At 39.6% G+C, this 17,411-nt stretch overlaps 1 protein-coding gene across 3 annotated transcripts in view; it reads left to right on the forward strand.

Annotated features, from left to right (window-relative positions):
* Positions 1-17,411, forward strand: part of Ptprg (protein tyrosine phosphatase receptor type G) — a 670,876-nt gene that overhangs the window by 373,424 nt on the left and 280,041 nt on the right. For all 3 annotated transcript variants that reach the window (XM_048356066.1, XM_048356067.1, XM_048356068.1), the window contains exons 3-4: positions 6,538-6,717; positions 16,285-16,433. In XM_048356066.1, coding sequence (XP_048212023.1) covers positions 6,538-6,717; positions 16,285-16,433 — 329 coding nt within the window. The remainder of the gene's footprint in view (positions 1-6,537; positions 6,718-16,284; positions 16,434-17,411) is intronic.

Below are 17,411 nucleotides of genomic sequence, written 5' to 3' on the forward strand. Positions count from 1 at the left end.
ATGGAAACTTGAATCTTAATGGACTTGACTTTGAAGAACTTTCAGAGTCCCCTGGTATATGAGAAACGTATTTGGGTTCATACTGCATATTTGCTACTCCCATATTACATATCCTTGCAGATATCACTAATCAGCCAAATATTCTGAGGCCTTACCCACTCTTAGTGCCTGTAAGTTTATGTCTGTCTTCAATGTTTTTGTAATACTCCCACTTTGCAGATAGGATTGTGCTTTTAGAATTAGATTCTGGTACCCCAACTTTTAGGACTCTGCTAAGAAAGAGAAAAGAAAGATAGGTGTGAGCTTTGCTTCTCATGCTAGCTTCAAGTAACTCACAAGATGTATGACTATCAGTCAACACATCCATTAGCAATGTCTTGTCAGGGGTGCAGTCCAGACGCATCTTTTCATCTTGCATCTTTTCATCTTTCCCCTTTCTCTTCCTGCTTATATTCTGGAGAGGAGATGAATGTGGCAGTCATCAAGTTTGATAGTCTTACATCAAATTTTGACTGAAACTTGCCACCCTGGGAAATTAGGCAAATACTACTTGATAGTAAACAAAATGGGCAGATTAAAACTCACTTCGGTACCACTGCCTGCCATTACTTCTGGTGTTACAGTTACTTACTGTGCATTCTCTTAGAACCCACTTTGTTAGAAAATGGACAATTAAAGTTTTTATACCCCAAATCCAAAACCAAGAATTTACAAACATGTCTTATATGTGGTAGGTAACTGTCATTTTCTTAACTAGCTTAAAAATTAGAGTATTTCTGCTAACAAAGTTGATCAACTTCCTAATTATACATTAATTAAGTAAATATAGTGGAGAACAATATGAGTGCTTTTTAGCACTTTCACCATTTTATATATACATATATGTTTATGTGTGTGTACATACCACGCACACACACACACACACAGTAATTATGCCACTGGTACTGGTGGGTATACAAAGGAATCGTAAGCTGAATCCCACATAAAATTTTTAATTAGAAAATGGAATACAGATGTGAATTAGATTGGGAAAAAAGGCATTAATTATACTAGGCCAAAATGAATCTACAGATTTTTGGATTGTTGCTGTTGGTGAAAAGTAGATATGAATATGCAGAGCACTGTGCTGAGATTCACATAATACTTTTAATAAAAGGTTCTTGAGGGGGGGCATGATAAGCATATTTGACTAGAAATTGCATATAACATGTATATTATTTTTGTTTTTAATTAGATTTAGACAGAATTCATTATTTTTAATGGCTTTCCATTAGTGAACAGAAACCATTATTTGGATCTATTGTGGTTAAATAAATTCAAGGTGCATGCTTATTTCCAGCAAAATACCTCTTACACATTTAAAGAAAGTATTGTATGGAATACAAATCACAGGGAAGTGTTTAAAATTCCTTGCTTTTAGACAAAAATATGATTTATACACTTTAAAAGTACAATTGTTTTTCTCAGATCATTGATCAACCAACATATACATATGAAAGTGTCTGCTTATTATTGTGGAAAGGTCTTATGGCTGACCATATCTATTTATTTTCATTGAAACTTTTAAGTGGTGTTTTTGAGTATGGATAGGAGTGGAGGTGGATCAATATTCTCAGATTTTTATTTAAATTTGTTGAAATAGAATAAGTATTACCAGTTTAAGATTGATGCCTGTAGACTTTTGGAGTAAATCTAAGAAAGAGACAATGACTATCAAATAGGCTCTCAGACATGAGCCTGGATTTACAGTATTTGCCACTATTTCCATGTGGAGAATTCTGTATTCCTTAAATGGGCCACTTGGAATTAATTTCCACTTGTGTGATTTATTCTTCATATTGGGGAAATGTATCTTCCCCATGCTAGTGTCCTGACTTGTTAACATCTCAAAATGACAAAAACACAGTGACTTGTTCATGGCACACGGAGGAAAAAGAGAGACTTATTTTAAGACACAAATGGACCATAAATTAAGCTAATGATGTTACTTCATAACTGCAATTTTAAAGGAGTTTCTCCAACCTTATGTATTATGAGTTTTTTTAATGTAAGTTGAAATAATGAACTATCACCTATATAAGCTTCCTGGGCTACTTTCCTTATCCAACTCTGTTCCTTCCTTACCCCCTTCCGCTTTGCTTTGTACAAATTCCTTTAATACAGTACGGTTGCAAGAACCATCTGGCCTCCCAACAGTATAAATCAGTACACATCTCCCTCCTCTCGTGGTCATGGACATGACCCCAAGTGACTCTCATGGAAACAGGACATTACATTTGCACCACTGATGTTAGATTTTATTGCAGTTGTACACAGTTTTGCAAATATTTCTTCATTTGGGGGTGAAAAAAATGAGCTATTTGTCAGCACCATCTAAGCACCCAACACTGGTATATGGTTATGACCAGCTGAACTCCAACTTTTATTCAGAGCTCATACATTTTCCTATGAATTTCTCATTTTTGGTCCTGGCACTCAGTTTTGTTAATTAAAACATTATATGTAATATATTACATAATTATATTAATGTACTTTAAATGTATTTATAATATAATTATATATTATACATTATATTAATAATTATTGTACTTATAATGTGCATATATTAATATATACTGTGTAAATGTACTATAGATTATAATTAACACATTGTGTTGATTGTCATAGCTTTGTCTTCTTTGGTTATATATTTTGTGGGATTGGTGTCAGTTTGGGTTTGGGTGATGTATTGCTCATGATTTGACTGGAGATCATGAAAGCTTGCAATACCACAGAGAGGATGTGTCCTTACTATATCCAGTCAAGGTGATTTGCAGCCCATTACTGCCTATTAAAGGCATTAACCTCTTCACTGGACAAAAAAGGCTTTGCCAGACATCTCCACTATGTAGTTACTGTTTTGATCTTCCCCTTCTTAATTTTTGACAAGCAAGTCTGTGAAAACCAGCTGAAAACAGGGTAAAGCTCACTTTGGAGAAAGGCTGTTTTAACATTTGGTATTAACACAAGCAGGGAGCCTGTATGAGATGCCAAAGATTCAATGTCTCTGACGTTCAGGAATTCATGCCACTTTAGTGTTCCCTCTCTGTACTTTCTGTTTTAGAGAAGGTACGGGTCTTTGACTCCTTGAGTACCACGAAATACCTGCATCCACCTTGCTCAAGCCCCATGTCTGTTTCCTCCATTGTATAGTTTTTTGGAAAGCCTGTTGTATATTTTGGTTCCCCAAGAACATACAAGTGTATGTACCAAACAGGAGTCCACATAACCACTCTTTGATATTAGCATCTCTCAGCCCCAAGCAACTTAAACTGTCCCAGGAACACCTTCTACCCTGTCCCCAGCAGCCTAGCTCCATAGCTCCCATTTCTCAGCACTGTCTAGTACCAAGCAAATATGAGTCAGTATTTAAATGCAAAAAAATCATAGCTTTCAGTGGAGAAGTCTGGTAAAACATATGAAAATAAAGGAGAGGCTTGAAAATAGTTGTGTGTCATAAAGAGCATCAGAAGCAACGGTTCTATGGCACCCCTGCTTAAAAATTTGCACTGGCCCTTGGTGAGCTTGCTGAATTTGCACACAGAATTGTTCATGCCCATCACATATTCACAGCATAGCTTACTTGGTCACAGTTCAGACTAATTGAATGAAGTAATGAAGAAAAGAAGTATTTACTTCTGAAATTGGCAGTGGGACTCTAGAGAGGAAGCAAGTCAGGTAGACTTAGAAAGGAGTTAGCAGATGAATAAAACTAAAATTCAATTACAACAGACAAACATTCCATGCATGGTACCATTATAATATGATTTTTTTTCCATATTTCTATCCTCAGTACACTTTAGGGAGCTTGTTTGGTGGGGAACCCTATGCTAGGTGTTGATATAAACCAGAGTCTTTTAGCGATAAACAACAGTGGAAAAGACAGATATTTAGGAGAGAAACAAGAAATTGCAGTTGCAATGATAACTCCCGGAGGAAGCTGAGAAGCCAGTGACAGGATAGTACATTTGTGACAAAGGGTGGCTGAGATCAAGCCAGAGGTTTCTATGCATAAACGGAAATCATTTTTCAGACTCTGTAAGACTTTTAACAGTTGAATGGGAAATTACTTTGGGCAGACTCAGCTACCCTGTGGTTTCTACCTCTGCCCTCCCCTTTTGAGAATGAATGTGCCCTTATATGTGAGCGTGATCTCAGAGTTAGTGAGCTGTTCCCAATTCAGGAAGCTACCAAAATGCAAATATCCTGCTCCTTCTAAGACAGAATCAATAAGAGGAAATGAAAGTGTAAATGATTTCTCCTTCTTATTTTAGATGGACAGTGGTATATCCCAGTGAGGAAGCTTTTTGGTGATTGTTTGGGGGTTTTGTTGTTTCTTGGTTGTTACACTCCCAGCTAGGTTTAAGCTCCCCATAGTCTTTATTTAGTGTTAGGTTTTTCACTTGGGTCTGTTTATGCAAAGTTCTGAAAAACAAAGCACTCAAGACTAGGAGACTTGGTGCGACCGCAGATGATTAATGATATAATTCTGAGTCCTTTTATAAAGTGTCTTAACACCAGGGAGATTTATACAATGTGGCATGGAAATGGTGCTTCAATGTGAGCATAGGTAATCAATATCTGCAAGCTTGGGAAAAGTGTTCTATTTCCTCCACTAATGACATGGGGGGGTTGGGTGGCGGGTTGCAAGGCAAGGGAGTCTGGAGCATGAAGCACTCCAAAGGAGAATTAATTTAAAATCTGAAGTGGAAGATCAGTTTCAATTAAAATTGCACTTGAAACATATATTGGGTAGAAGTGCGAAAGCAAGCATGTAGTTAGCTTAAATCTTCAGATTGTTACCAGCAAATAAATGAATCCCACTAGTAAGGACCCTGATTATATTATTATAGAGTGCTAAATTATGTTTCACCCACCTCTAGAAGGTTGAGAGAAGGAATAGGAATGCCAAGTACTTTTTTCTGACTTTGCAGAGTAATTTTTATTAGTACCATCTGTGGGTTGAAAAATGATGGCTTCCCATTATTATTTCTTTGGAGTCATATGTATTGGTATTATATACATGCACGTGTTTATGTTATATACATGTTTTTGTATTATTTTATCAATTGAGTTTATTTCTGTTCCACATGATCTTATATATGGTACTAGTAGGTTTCTAGAAGGCACAAACACAGATAAACATAATACGTAAGTATTAGTTTTCAGATATTGAACTGATTTCTAGTTAATCAAAAATCTGGTTCATCCATTCCCTTCTTTGTCTCTCTTTTGTCTCTGTCTTTCTCTGTGTCTTTCTCTCTGCCCCTCTCTCTCTCTCTTCAATTTCTCAGTGGATTCTTTTGGCATCTGATAATCAGTTTAAAGTAAGCAACTGTAGCCATTCATTATGCTTCTTCTCCCTGTGCTTCCTCAAAGATACAGAAGATGAAAGTAGTTTGGCTAAAAATATATGGAAGCACATTCCGACCCTTTGAGAGTACTTGTTTTAGTCTTCAGGAATTTGAGCAAGAGTTAAAACACCATAAGTAAAAGCCCTTGACATTTTCTAAGTTGGTTGACATTTCCTAATTTAGCTGGAGTCCTCCTAATAATGGCGATGATGATATTACCTTTTCCAGTCCGTATTATGGCACGTACAAATGACTTAACAGTGCCCTGGGGTTGCCAGTACACAAGTGTGAGGGTTTTTTTTTTTTTTCACTGCTTGTTTTTCCTCTGTTTCTAATTCTCAAAAGAACATGGCTCTAAATCTTTTTGTAAAGATTGTTCTTTTTCTTGGTTGTTATCCGTTATCCACAGAGCTGATATTTCCTCTGTAGTTTTGTGTTTCCAAGGTCAGGGAAGTAAATGTAATTGTTGTATGTGTGTGTGCTGACTTTTTATGAGGACCCATCAGAATTAAATCTGATGGTTGCATATCTTTCTTTTTCTCTGTGTTATATATACACACCCCCCCCCCCAAATCTTTATTTGTTTGAGTCCTGAGACCAACCTGCAGTTAATCTCTAGTTAAGAGAGGGATGAGAAAGGAGAGGTGAACCCCTCTGCATTTATGAGTTCAAACTCTGGACATACCGAGAAGCCTTCCAAAAGTATCCAGACAAAAATCTGCCTTGTTTTTCTGTATAGTTTTTCATGACTTTCACATCCATTTTATGTGGGTTTTTTCCCCCCTTTTCCTATTTACAGACAGACTCATGTGATCTAAGAAGAAGTTGTATTTAGGATAATACATAAAACATACTAAATCAATGAAGTTACTTTCTTATGAATGAGTACTCTGGAAACTTGTTTGAATATCATTTCAGAAACCGTGAACTCCTCTTAGCCCTTCTGCATAGCTTCCTGAATTTGATTAAAGGTTAAGTTAGCAAATGGTTTGATTGCAAATCGAGACGCAAAACTACTTGAAGAAATACACCTTTTCTTTGGTCCATAGGACTGTGCTGACCTCTTTGAAATAGGGACATGTTGGGAAATACACTTCCAACCCTGGCACTGAGGATTGAATGTTGCTTTCTTTTCTGTCAACAGGTGCATATGGTCCTGAGCACTGGGTCACGTCTAGCGTCAGCTGTGGGGGCCGCCATCAGTCTCCTATAGACATTGTGGATCATCATGCTCGTGTTGGTGAAGAATACCAGGAACTGCAACTTGATGGCTTTGACAATGAATCTTCTAACAAAACCTGGATGAAAAACACAGGGAAAACAGGTCGACTCATTTCTTACTTACGGATAAATGTGAAATATTTTAGAATCCCTTAGATGGTTCACTTTTCCCTGTCTTGCTCTTTAAAAAAAAAAAAAAAGCACATTGCTTTCATTCAGCCTTTTGTCTTGACCAAGCAGCTGTATGACTTGGAGCCGATTACTCAGCCACTCTGTGCCCCGTTTTTGAGAAATATTTAAAATGTAGATAATAAAATAGTATTTGCCATGTAAGGTTTCAGTGATTCAATGAGTTCATCGATTTAAAGTGCAGAGAATGGAATCTAGCAATATGGTAGCTACTATCCTTTCTGGTTTTATTTAAATGTTAAGTTTTTATTAAATACATAAGAAAGCTGAGGGCCTGTGACTTACACCTGTAATCCTAGCTACTCAGGAGGCTGAGATCTGAAAGTTGTAGTCTAAAGCTAGCCCAGGTAGGAAAGTCTGTGAGACAGTTACATTCAGTGAACTACTCAGAAGCTCAAAGCAGAGCTTTAGCTCAAGTGGTAAATCACTTAGCCTTCAGCAAAGAAGCTCAAGGCCAGCACTCAGGCTCTGAATTCAGGCCCCAAGACTGACAACAAAAAACCAAATAAGATAAAAATTCTGTTCCTATATTGTACCTGGCACCTTTCCAAAGCTTTTCAGCCACATAAACCTTGTGGTAGCTTGTCAATAAGCTTGGTTAGGGTTCTGTCATGTACCACTATGCCCTGTGTATAGGCGGAACTAAAATCCTTAGCTTCTTTGAGATATTGGCTTTGGTTATACTTCCTATTATATCAAAGTGCAGATTAACCCTCTTGTCCTTTGTATACCTGTCCAAAAGTTTAATCCTTTCTTTACCCTCATTTGTCATTTGGGGATTTATGAATATATAGCATGTCTTTTTATCAGTGCTAATGGGAAGCCAATAAACTCCAGGCTGTGTCTCACATCCTTGCTGCCTGGTGCATAGTAGATATTTTCTTATCTGTATTCCATTAAAACTAGTTCTTTTCCTCTTCTCTCTCTTTCTTCCTCCTCTTCCTCCTTTTCTCATTTTCCTCACCCTCCCTTCCTGACTTTTCCTTGCTTTCTTTTCTTTTCTGTTTTGTTCTTTTTATTTTCTTTCTGGGGATGCTTTTTCTTTGTCTGGATCAGCATCAGTCTGAGATTGCTCCTGGTCATTGCTTTGAGCTAGCCACACTTCTTTGTACAAGCTTGTCCTTTGCCCTCTGCTGTGCTTGCTAGCCTTGAGCACTTTCTCCTAGTGTTCCATGAATTGCTCCCCTGCCTTTCATAGCCGGCTTCCCTCTCCTGTTACCTTGATTTACCCAGCGGAGAAGCTATTCTGACCAGATTAGATATCAGCAATGTTATTTGTGTTATTTGTCATTCCTTTTTCCTCCCTCTTCCCACCCCGCCCCAACCCCCAGTATTCATTTTGTGGCCCTGGTCACAATCCATTGTCTTGTCAGTAATTTAATGCCATAGGCCAAATGGTGGAATCCTTTTGGAGAGCTGTGCGGGGAGCATTGCCGTGGACAGTGAGTGCTCCGCCACACTAGGTGTGACCAGCCTTGCCACTTCAGTGCTTCCTTCTGGAAGTCTGCCTGGAGGGAAAGCCTTGATAGGGTTTTTCTACTTCACTGGCAATGCTTGTCAGTCTTCTGCAAAGATAACGCGTTTCAGTGACAGCTTTCAGCTTGCTATCACCAGTGAAAGGCTTTAGACATGTTGGAGGGCTCACTGGGTGTAAGTTGATTCATGACCTTGGCCTTCTGGAAGCTGATTATCAATCTCTGTCACTCCGCTGACTTCCTAGAGTGATCTACAACCTGTGGCTGATGGGAGTGCAAGCTCCTGGTTTTAGAGCACAGCCAGCCAGGTTCAAATGCCTCTGTCTCCGTTCCGAAGCACAGCATCTGGAGAAGCAGAAATCAATCCCCATTACCTCTCTCAACTGTACTTATGACTGAGTTATTCCTGGTGTAATACTTGATGGGGCCGTCTCTCATAGGTCCCCTAAGGTTACTCTCTAGGTGGGTTTTTAAAAAGTGACAGCCACTTATAAGCAATTTGAAAGAACACCATGGAATTTTGATCTTTTGAAAGAGGGTCAATATTTTATAAACTTGGGTGGAAATTCAATTTGTAATGTTGTTTTTAAAACACCATAGATCTAGAATCCCCTGTTTGTTTTGTTTTCTTAAAAATGCCATAATTTTCTAGGGTTGGGAATATGGTCTGGTGGTAAAACGCTCACTTCGTATACATGAAGCCCTTGATTCGATTCCTCAGCACCACATATATAGAAAAAACCAGAGTGGCGCTGTAGCTCAAGTGGTAGAGTGCTAGCCTTGAGCAAAAAGAAGCCAAGGACAGTGCCCAAGCCCTGAATCCCCAGGACTGGCAAAAACAAACAAACAAAAAATTGCCATAATTTTCTAGATGCAAACTTCCTTCATGATTCATTTAGGTAGGTTACTTGGAGAAATTCAGGTTTGTTTTTTTTAAATGTGTACATATTCTTTTGAGTTTTATAACAGGAGAAAGGGGTCAAAGGATGTCTGCATTGTTTCATAAATGACATGCAAATCTATGATTATTAGCAAAATTCAGTTTATTGTTATTTACGTACTTATTGACAGTACAGGGATATGAAATGAAAGCCTCACTCTTGGTGAGGCAAAGCTTTCAAGTCCAGTGCTCTGCTGCTTGAGCCACATCCCCAGCTTCTTTTGTTGTAGTGATTTTTCAGATGGAGTCTTATTTGGGGGTTTTGTTTTGTTTTTTGTTTTTTTGGAGGGGGGCAGGTACCAAACTAGACCAAGATCCTACTATCTATACCTCTCTGGTATCTGCATTTCCAGCCATGAGCCATCATGCCTAGCTTGTTTAGAGAGAGATGCTGGGGGGTGGGAGGGGTGGGGAGGGATGTGAATCAGCTTTTTGCCCTGATTAGTCTTAAATTGTGATCCTACTAATCTTCACTCCCCACTTTGCAGAGATTACAGGTTTGAGCCATTATGCTATGCCTGAAAATTTATTAGAAAGAAACCAAATCCACATGACATACACCCCATGGTTTAATTTGCCTTTTCCTGCCTTCCTTCTCTCCCCTCCCTCCTGCTTGCCTGCCTTTCTTTCTTCTCACTCCTCCCTCCCACTCTCCTTCTCTCCCCCTTCTTCCCATTCTCCCTCTCCTGAGGATTAACCTCTAAGCTCTTTGCTTGGTAAGGAGGTGCTTGACCACTTGATCCACACACTTCTACCTGCTTTTTACGTTAGTTATTTCCAAGGTAAGAGTCTCCTTTTATATCCTGGCTGGCCTGAACCACAATTCTTCTCCCTGTACTTTTCCTTGTCTCTGGGGATGACAGGCATGAGCTACCATGCACAGCCATTGGTTGAGATGGAGTCTTGCAAACTTTTATGCCTGGGCTGACCTTGAACTTTTGTGCCTGTGATCTTCTTCTGCTTGAATTCCTTTCCAAATCCCCCAGGGCTGGATGTACTTTCACAGTGGGGTCTGTTCACGTCAGTGTGCTGTTCAGTCAAGAGCCTTTTATAGTACTGACTGGAAAGGAACATCGGTATGTGTGTATTTTTGTGGTTTAGAAGTCTTTCCTTGTGATCTTTCAACAATTTGTACTTTTATTTTCTCCTCTGGTTTCTCCTTCTTGACTTTGGCACCCTACTTTATGATAAGTCTCTATGTCTTAGCCTATGAACTCACTTGGCCTCCTTTTCCTCCCTAGCTAGTATGTGAAATCATTTTATTACGATGGTTATGATGGTGCGTGCCTGTTTTGGCTACTTGAAAGGTGACGGTAGGAGGATTTCTGTCTGAAATCAGTTTAAGCAGTAGTGTTACTGCTAGAATGTATCTGAAAAATAAACTACAAGCATATAGATGAGGTGACCTGAGTTTGATATTCAGTACCATCCAGGGGAGAAATGTTACTACTTCTTTCGTTCATGGAGGGGAGACTTTGGTGTTGACAGCAGTTAGCTTTGTTTGTTCTCAATTAAGTAAAATATATTTTACCTGTAATGGCTTTGAATAGGGAGGCCCCTGTGGACAAATGAAACAGAAAAATGGTTCCCAAATCTCCTTTCTTGTGCATTTCATCTTGCTTGATACTAAATCATCACCTTTATTTTTACTGCTGTGCCTTCACACCCTCAATGTTCAGTGATCTTTAATAGATAAAAAGGTGGAACATGTAGTATAGACTCCTAGTTCTTGGCTGACACTTATTACCTTCTAAGTTTTGTTTATGTCACTAAAGAATTGGTCATTTTATCTACAAAGAGGCTGTCAGGCCTTGTGATTAATAGCAAAACTCTTGTCAAGTAGACAGATGTTGGAAACATCTGGGTATTCACCTCATTTACATTCTACACACTCAGCCACATACCTGGAATACCCTGGGGGCCCTTTCATTTAGATCAAAGTTGTTTAAAAGAGAAATTTTAAGAGATATATATATATTTCTAAAAATCCATTATTCTTCTAGGAAATGCTGTTTCTGCTCTGGCTGTTTGCCTTGTCGTTATCCTATTCCAGCGGTCCAGATTCTTAGATTCTTTCCTCTTAGTTTGAACATGGTTCACCTGACTTCTGGAATTTAATGAGGAGCCATTTCTGTGCTTCTGTCTTTTGCCAGAAACACTCCAAGCTCTCTTTTGGTCTGCTTAGCTCCATTTCCTTCTCTTATCCTTAACATAAGGCCCTGTGTTCGCACACTTCTTTCTACTAGGACAGAATCCTAATTACACAATGCCCTGGGTTTCAGGGTCATTTTTAAATCCCCCTTCTTTCCTGTGGTACAGAATCCTCTGCTAAACTCCACAATGTGCCAGATCTGGCTCAGCTAAAGTGTTGACAAATACATCCCTTGCACCATTCTCAGCTATGTTAGAGCCCCGATAACCCCACCCTATATCATCTCTCCCAGGTTTTCCTTGTCTGAACACAATAATCCCAGACTGTCTTCTATGAATAACTGCAGGAAACTCTTAACTTTGGCTGCTCCTTTTCTCTTGGGCCTTTTCTGTAGAATACCCAGAAAATTAAACTTAGTTCCTTAATGTGATGCTGCCTGCCTCTCTCTCTTATTCCTTCTGTCTGTCGGTCATATCAAGGACTCAAGGACTGACCCTTTGTCTTTGAACGAAGACAGGTGGCTCCTTTCCCTGCCTTATGTTTCAGCCTCTTGTCACACACTGCTCTCTGGGTACTGGTTTCCCTGTCTAGCAGACCTTTGCACAAGCTATTTCTTCCTTACTGTTTCCCCTCTGGTCATTATTTCCCCTGGTCACTCCTCTTACTACTGGCTCCCACAAGACCTTGCTCCATCCTGACCTCCTCTTATCTGGAATTGGGTGTTCACTTGGTGCTAAAGGTCTTCTTCTTCTTTTTTTTTTTTTTTACCATTCTGCTTTGCCTTCATCACCGTCCATGTCCACAATCAATCTGTCAGACTGGCAGGTTCTAGAAAGTTCATTTGTAGTTATATTTCCCCCTTTCTCTCTTGTTCCATCTGCTTAGTTAGACCAGGCTGCTCTAATAAAACACACACTGCGTTGTGTGCATGCATCACAGATATTTCTCACAGATATTTATCTAGACATGGTGTGTCTAAGATTAAGGTGCCAGTGGCTCATGTCTGATAAGGGCTATCTCTCATACCTCCTCTTTTCTTTTTTCTTTCTTTTTTTCTTTTCTTTTTTGGGTGGTAGGAGATGTAGTCTTGGGGCTTGAACTCAGGGCGTGAGCACTGTCCTTGAACTTTATTGCTCAAGTCTAGACTCTACCACGTGAGCCACAGCTCCACTTCAGGCTCTTCCCTTTTAAGGGCTTTATTCTTATCTATGAAGATTCCACCCTGATTCTTTCCCAAAGGCCTCACTTCCTAATATGGTTTCATAAGGGAGTAGGATTTCAGTTTATTATGAATTAAGGGGAGGAATCATAGATGTTTCATTCTATAACACCTTCCCAATGCTGAACTATTTGCTTGTCACACTTCCTACCTATTTGCTTTATCCATACCCAGTTATTCCTGCCATTCTTACAGATTCCATTTTTATTTATTCTTCTCGTATTATTTGCTTAATTTTAGTTCAATTGAATGAATTGATTTTCAAAGAAAACCTTTTTTTGGAGAGAGAGGGGAGATCTTGCCTTCCCTGAGCTTTTTCACCCAAGGCTGGCAATCTCCCACTTGAGCCTCACAACCATTTGCTTTTTTTTTTTTTTTCTAGTTAATTGAAGATATGAGTTGTCTTGAATTTGTCTGCCCAGACTGGGTTTGAACCACAGTCATCTGATAACAGCCTCCTAAGTAGCTAGGATTTTAGGTGTGAGCCACCAATGTACAACTTAAAGAAAGCTTTTTCTCAACACTGTAAGTGGAGACACCTGTGCTGGTGGTCACCAACGGACTTACTATGAACGAGAAACATAGTGGATGAAAATACATCACAGTTAACTTTTGTTTGTAAAATATAATTCTTGAAGGGAAATTGGAAAATGAATTGAGTGTCCTGAAAATGGGGAGGTTTACATGATCACAAAAGTGAGGTTTTCTTTTCCTTGATATGTTCTGAAGGACAGAAACAATCTACAAAGGGCTATAACGCTCTTTTCTTTTTCTTTTTTTTTTTTTTTTTGGCCAGTCGTGGGCCTTGGACTCAGGGCCTGAGCACTGTCCCTGGCTTCTTTTTGCTCAAGGCTAGCACTCTGCCAGTTGAGCCACAGCGCCACTTCTGGCCATTTTCTGTATATGTGGTGCTGGGGAATTGAACCCAGGGCCTCATGTATACAAGGCAAACTCTCTTGCCACTAGGCCATATCCCCAGCCCTATAACTCTCTTTTCTTTTCCCCCTTTCTCCCTGTCCTTTTTTCCATTTCGCTCTCTCTAGCCCTCTCCTTTTCCCTTCACTGTGTGTTTTAATGAAGTGAAAACTCTACTTTGGAGATCTCCTAGAAAAGTTTTGAGCCCTGCCTGCCCTGTGTTTTGTCCCTACTTCATGCCACTTCTGAGTTTCTTTGAAGACAGTATTGCTTTAGAATTGAGCTCCAATTGGAATGAGAGTCCCAGCCTTCTGTGCTGTACAGGAACTCTACCCTGGATTCTAGAAGTAACTGGCAATAGGTGCCTTTGGGCTGTGCTGTCTGCCATCCTAACACTGGGCTCAGGATTTTGGAATGTGGTTTTCCTTAGGTGACAGAACAACCTTGCTTGGCATTATTATCTTCATCCTCAGGTGAACCAGCGGGAAGCTGAGGGCATATTGCTGTCACTAGGTAATGGAGATGAGTGCACACTCCTAAGACACAGTGTCTAGTAGTAACTGACTTGGCTTGCGGGTGAGTCAAGCCAGTACTGTGATCAGTGTTCATTAAGAAATCCTTACAGGAGAGCAGGGGTAGTTCTTCTCCCAGATTTCTATGTAATCAGGAAAAAAAGGCAATTTTTTGGAAAGTGTATGAGTAGATGTAGTTTGGGTGTTTGAGTGTGTCTCTGTGTGTGTCTGTGTGTGATGAGAAATTCCATAAAATGAAAAATGAGATTAATGTTTCACATTGTACAGTTCCCTAATTATGCCTTTAATAATTCATATAAAACAAGTAAAATGACCCCTGACAGAGACATAAATGATTTAGGTAAAAATCAAATATTTATAGGATGCTGCTGCATCCCTTGGTGTATTGTAACAGATGAACTCAAAATCTTTGCCTCTGTCTTTTGGAGGCAAAATTTTGTATATAGAATTTATGTATTATATAGCAGGTTCAGAATAATCAACAGGCAGTATTGAGCTAATAAGGCCTTGGTATTTTATCATATACTGTTTTGTTTATCTTACTATGTATGCATAACTATTATATATTTTAAATTTTATTTATTTGTTTTTTGTGACGTTCTGGGGCTTAGACTGAGGGCCTGGGTGCTGCCTCTGAGCTTTTTCACCAAGATTAGGCTCAACTACTGAAAAGAAGACTACTCTGTGATATGATAAAATGACATCAAACTCAGAGTTTTGTGTGCTTCAGTATAGTTTTATTAGAATATTGCCTTGCACATTCATCTATATATTGTCTTTAGCTGTTTTTGTGCTACAAAGGTAGAACCAAAGTATTCTGCATAGCCTAAAGTACTTATCCAATGGCACTTTAAGGGAAAAATGTGACAACCTCCATTTTAAAGCATGCCCCAAACAGTGAAGTTGGAATAGTGCCAGGGTATGTTTAATTGGCACAAGACACACTTGCTTTTACTTCATTTTTAGCCTTTAATTCCTTGTCCCCCTAATTGAACATTCACTGTATATTTTTCAGAAGTTGGAGGAAAAAGTGCCGTTTGAATGCACTAAAAAGGGATTTATATTAGCCGGATTTCTTTACTTGCCTCTAATGCTTTTTTTATATTGCGAAGTACTGAAACTAATTGCCCTGTTTTAGAAATGGGTCATTAGTCTATCCTTATCTTTTATGGAGACCTAATTTTTATGCCAACTTTCTCTCTAAGGCTCTTAAGTGGGAACTCTTTGGGATGAAGAGACAAGATCCAGGGAGCCCTTCTGTCCCATGGCTTATATCAGCTTACCTTTGGTCACAGCCATTCAGAGGGTTGGTTGATATGTTACACTACTTCTGCAGCTACTAAGAATTTGTTGAGTGAATGAATGAATCCACTTTGGGAGAGGAATAAAGAGAACATGTCACTTACAAAACAGACGCTGTTTGTACGTGTTTACGTATTACATTCCTTTTGTAAAAAAGAAGTATATTCTGTCAGCACAAATCCAATTTCTTTCCCATACAAGGAAGCTGTATGTTTTTGAAATTTGAGGTTGGGATTGGTTTAGGTTCTGTCTTGTGCATGCTTCTTTCTCCTGAGCTGAATGAAAGCATTCTTCTGCTTGGAGTTAAAAGAAGCAGTAGAAGAAATTGAATTATCTGGCAATAGTTCAGTGACCTCATGATGAGATTTCACAGTGTACTTTCTTCTTGAGTATGGTTATCATATTTAAAGACTATAATCCCAAATCTTGACTATCTTGCAGGTACAGTATCTTCAGTAGTAGAACTGCAACCTTATTTCCCCCTAATGCCTTCAGTATTCTAATGGAAGGACTATGCCTCTCAAGTCTGGTTTATGTTGAATGTCTCCTATTCCATTCTAGACCTTGAATCTTGCAAATGCCCCAGGAATGTGCTTCAAAAGAAACTTCTCAGGCTCCAGATCATTTTGTCATTGAAATTTTGTAGACAGTGAAACCAGGCAACTTCTGTCATCATCTCCAGTTTTCCCCATCTGTTAAACAGAATTAGAAATTCTGAGCTATTTCCCTGGGAATTGTCACCGTTTAGATCCAACTGGTAATCCCAGCTCTCTTGGATCTGTAGCTGAAATGTCCTAGTTTAGTCAAACCAATGGATTTGACTTGTTGTTATGTGAGGAAGTAATAGGCATCATGGTAATTGCAAACTTCATTACAAGCAACAGGAGACATCCTTAGCCTGGGTTTGGAGCTCACTGATTTCTCTCTTCTTTCCCTTTTGCACAGTTGCCATCCTTCTGAAAGATGACTATTTCATCAGTGGCGCTGGCCTGCCTGGCAGATTCAAAGCTGAGAAGGTGGAATTCCACTGGGGCCACAGCAATGGCTCTGCGGGCTCGGAACACAGTGTCAACGGCAGGAGGTTTCCCGTGGAGGTGAGAGAATCCTATATAACTGTGCTGTGTGTGGGTGCTCCGGTGAATCATGCCAGGGCCTTCCCTCCAGTCATTCTGCAAGTCAGAGTTGGGCAGAACCTGCTCTCGTCTCTTCAGAACCTCAAATCTCTGTGCAGTCCCACTGTGTAGATGGCCATCTTGTTGCTCATCTTAGTTCTAAAGAGAGGATCAGAGAGAGGTTGTAGATGCACTCAGCTGTGGTTGGTGAGGAGTGTGGCTCGTTTCCTTTTCATGGTCTGTTTCTGAAACCCTGCTTTCTGAAGGTGACATTTGTGTGCGTCCTGTGTGACTTTCTTGTTACCTTTTTAAGAAATGGGAAAGCAAGTGGTATCGACAGTTGGAGTCTCCAGATCCTTCTCTCGGTTGTAAACTTGTTTAAAAGGTTATTTGTGCTCCTGCCAGCTATGGATGAAAAGGCTGGAACCATTGGGGGAGGGGGACTAAGTCACCATTCACTATGCAGGGATTGCTGGAGACCTGTTTTGGTTCAGCCCTCAGACATTTGTTCCCATCTTTTCACAAATCCATGCCACTGGCCAGAAGACAGGTAGGAATGCTAGAGGCTCTAGTATGTCATGACGTATATGTAGGACAAAGGAGGGAATAGGTCTCCAGTCCTTCATTAATGTTAGCTCAGCATGGAACATCACTTCCACTGCTAGCCGTGGTCCATGTGTGTTGTGGTGAACATCTTGGTTGATGAATTAGTCCTTTGTGTGGTTATCCTTGCACTGAAATTGAGATTCTAGTTTCTGTGATCTGCCTTTGAGAGGGCTTAGCCAGGAGTCAGGAACTGTAGATGGAAGCCTGTAAGCATGTACACATGCATGCACACATATACATATATCACCCTGCCACCTACCAATAGTGCCAGGCTTACAAATTTGTGGAGTAACTAAATGGTGGTGGCACCATTCTCTGCTATACTGAAGCACAGAGTGACTGTAAAGTTTCACC

This window comes from Perognathus longimembris, chromosome 10 (assembly GCF_023159225.1).
Source record: "Perognathus longimembris pacificus isolate PPM17 chromosome 10, ASM2315922v1, whole genome shotgun sequence".
Taxonomy (NCBI): Eukaryota; Metazoa; Chordata; class Mammalia; order Rodentia; family Heteromyidae; genus Perognathus; species Perognathus longimembris.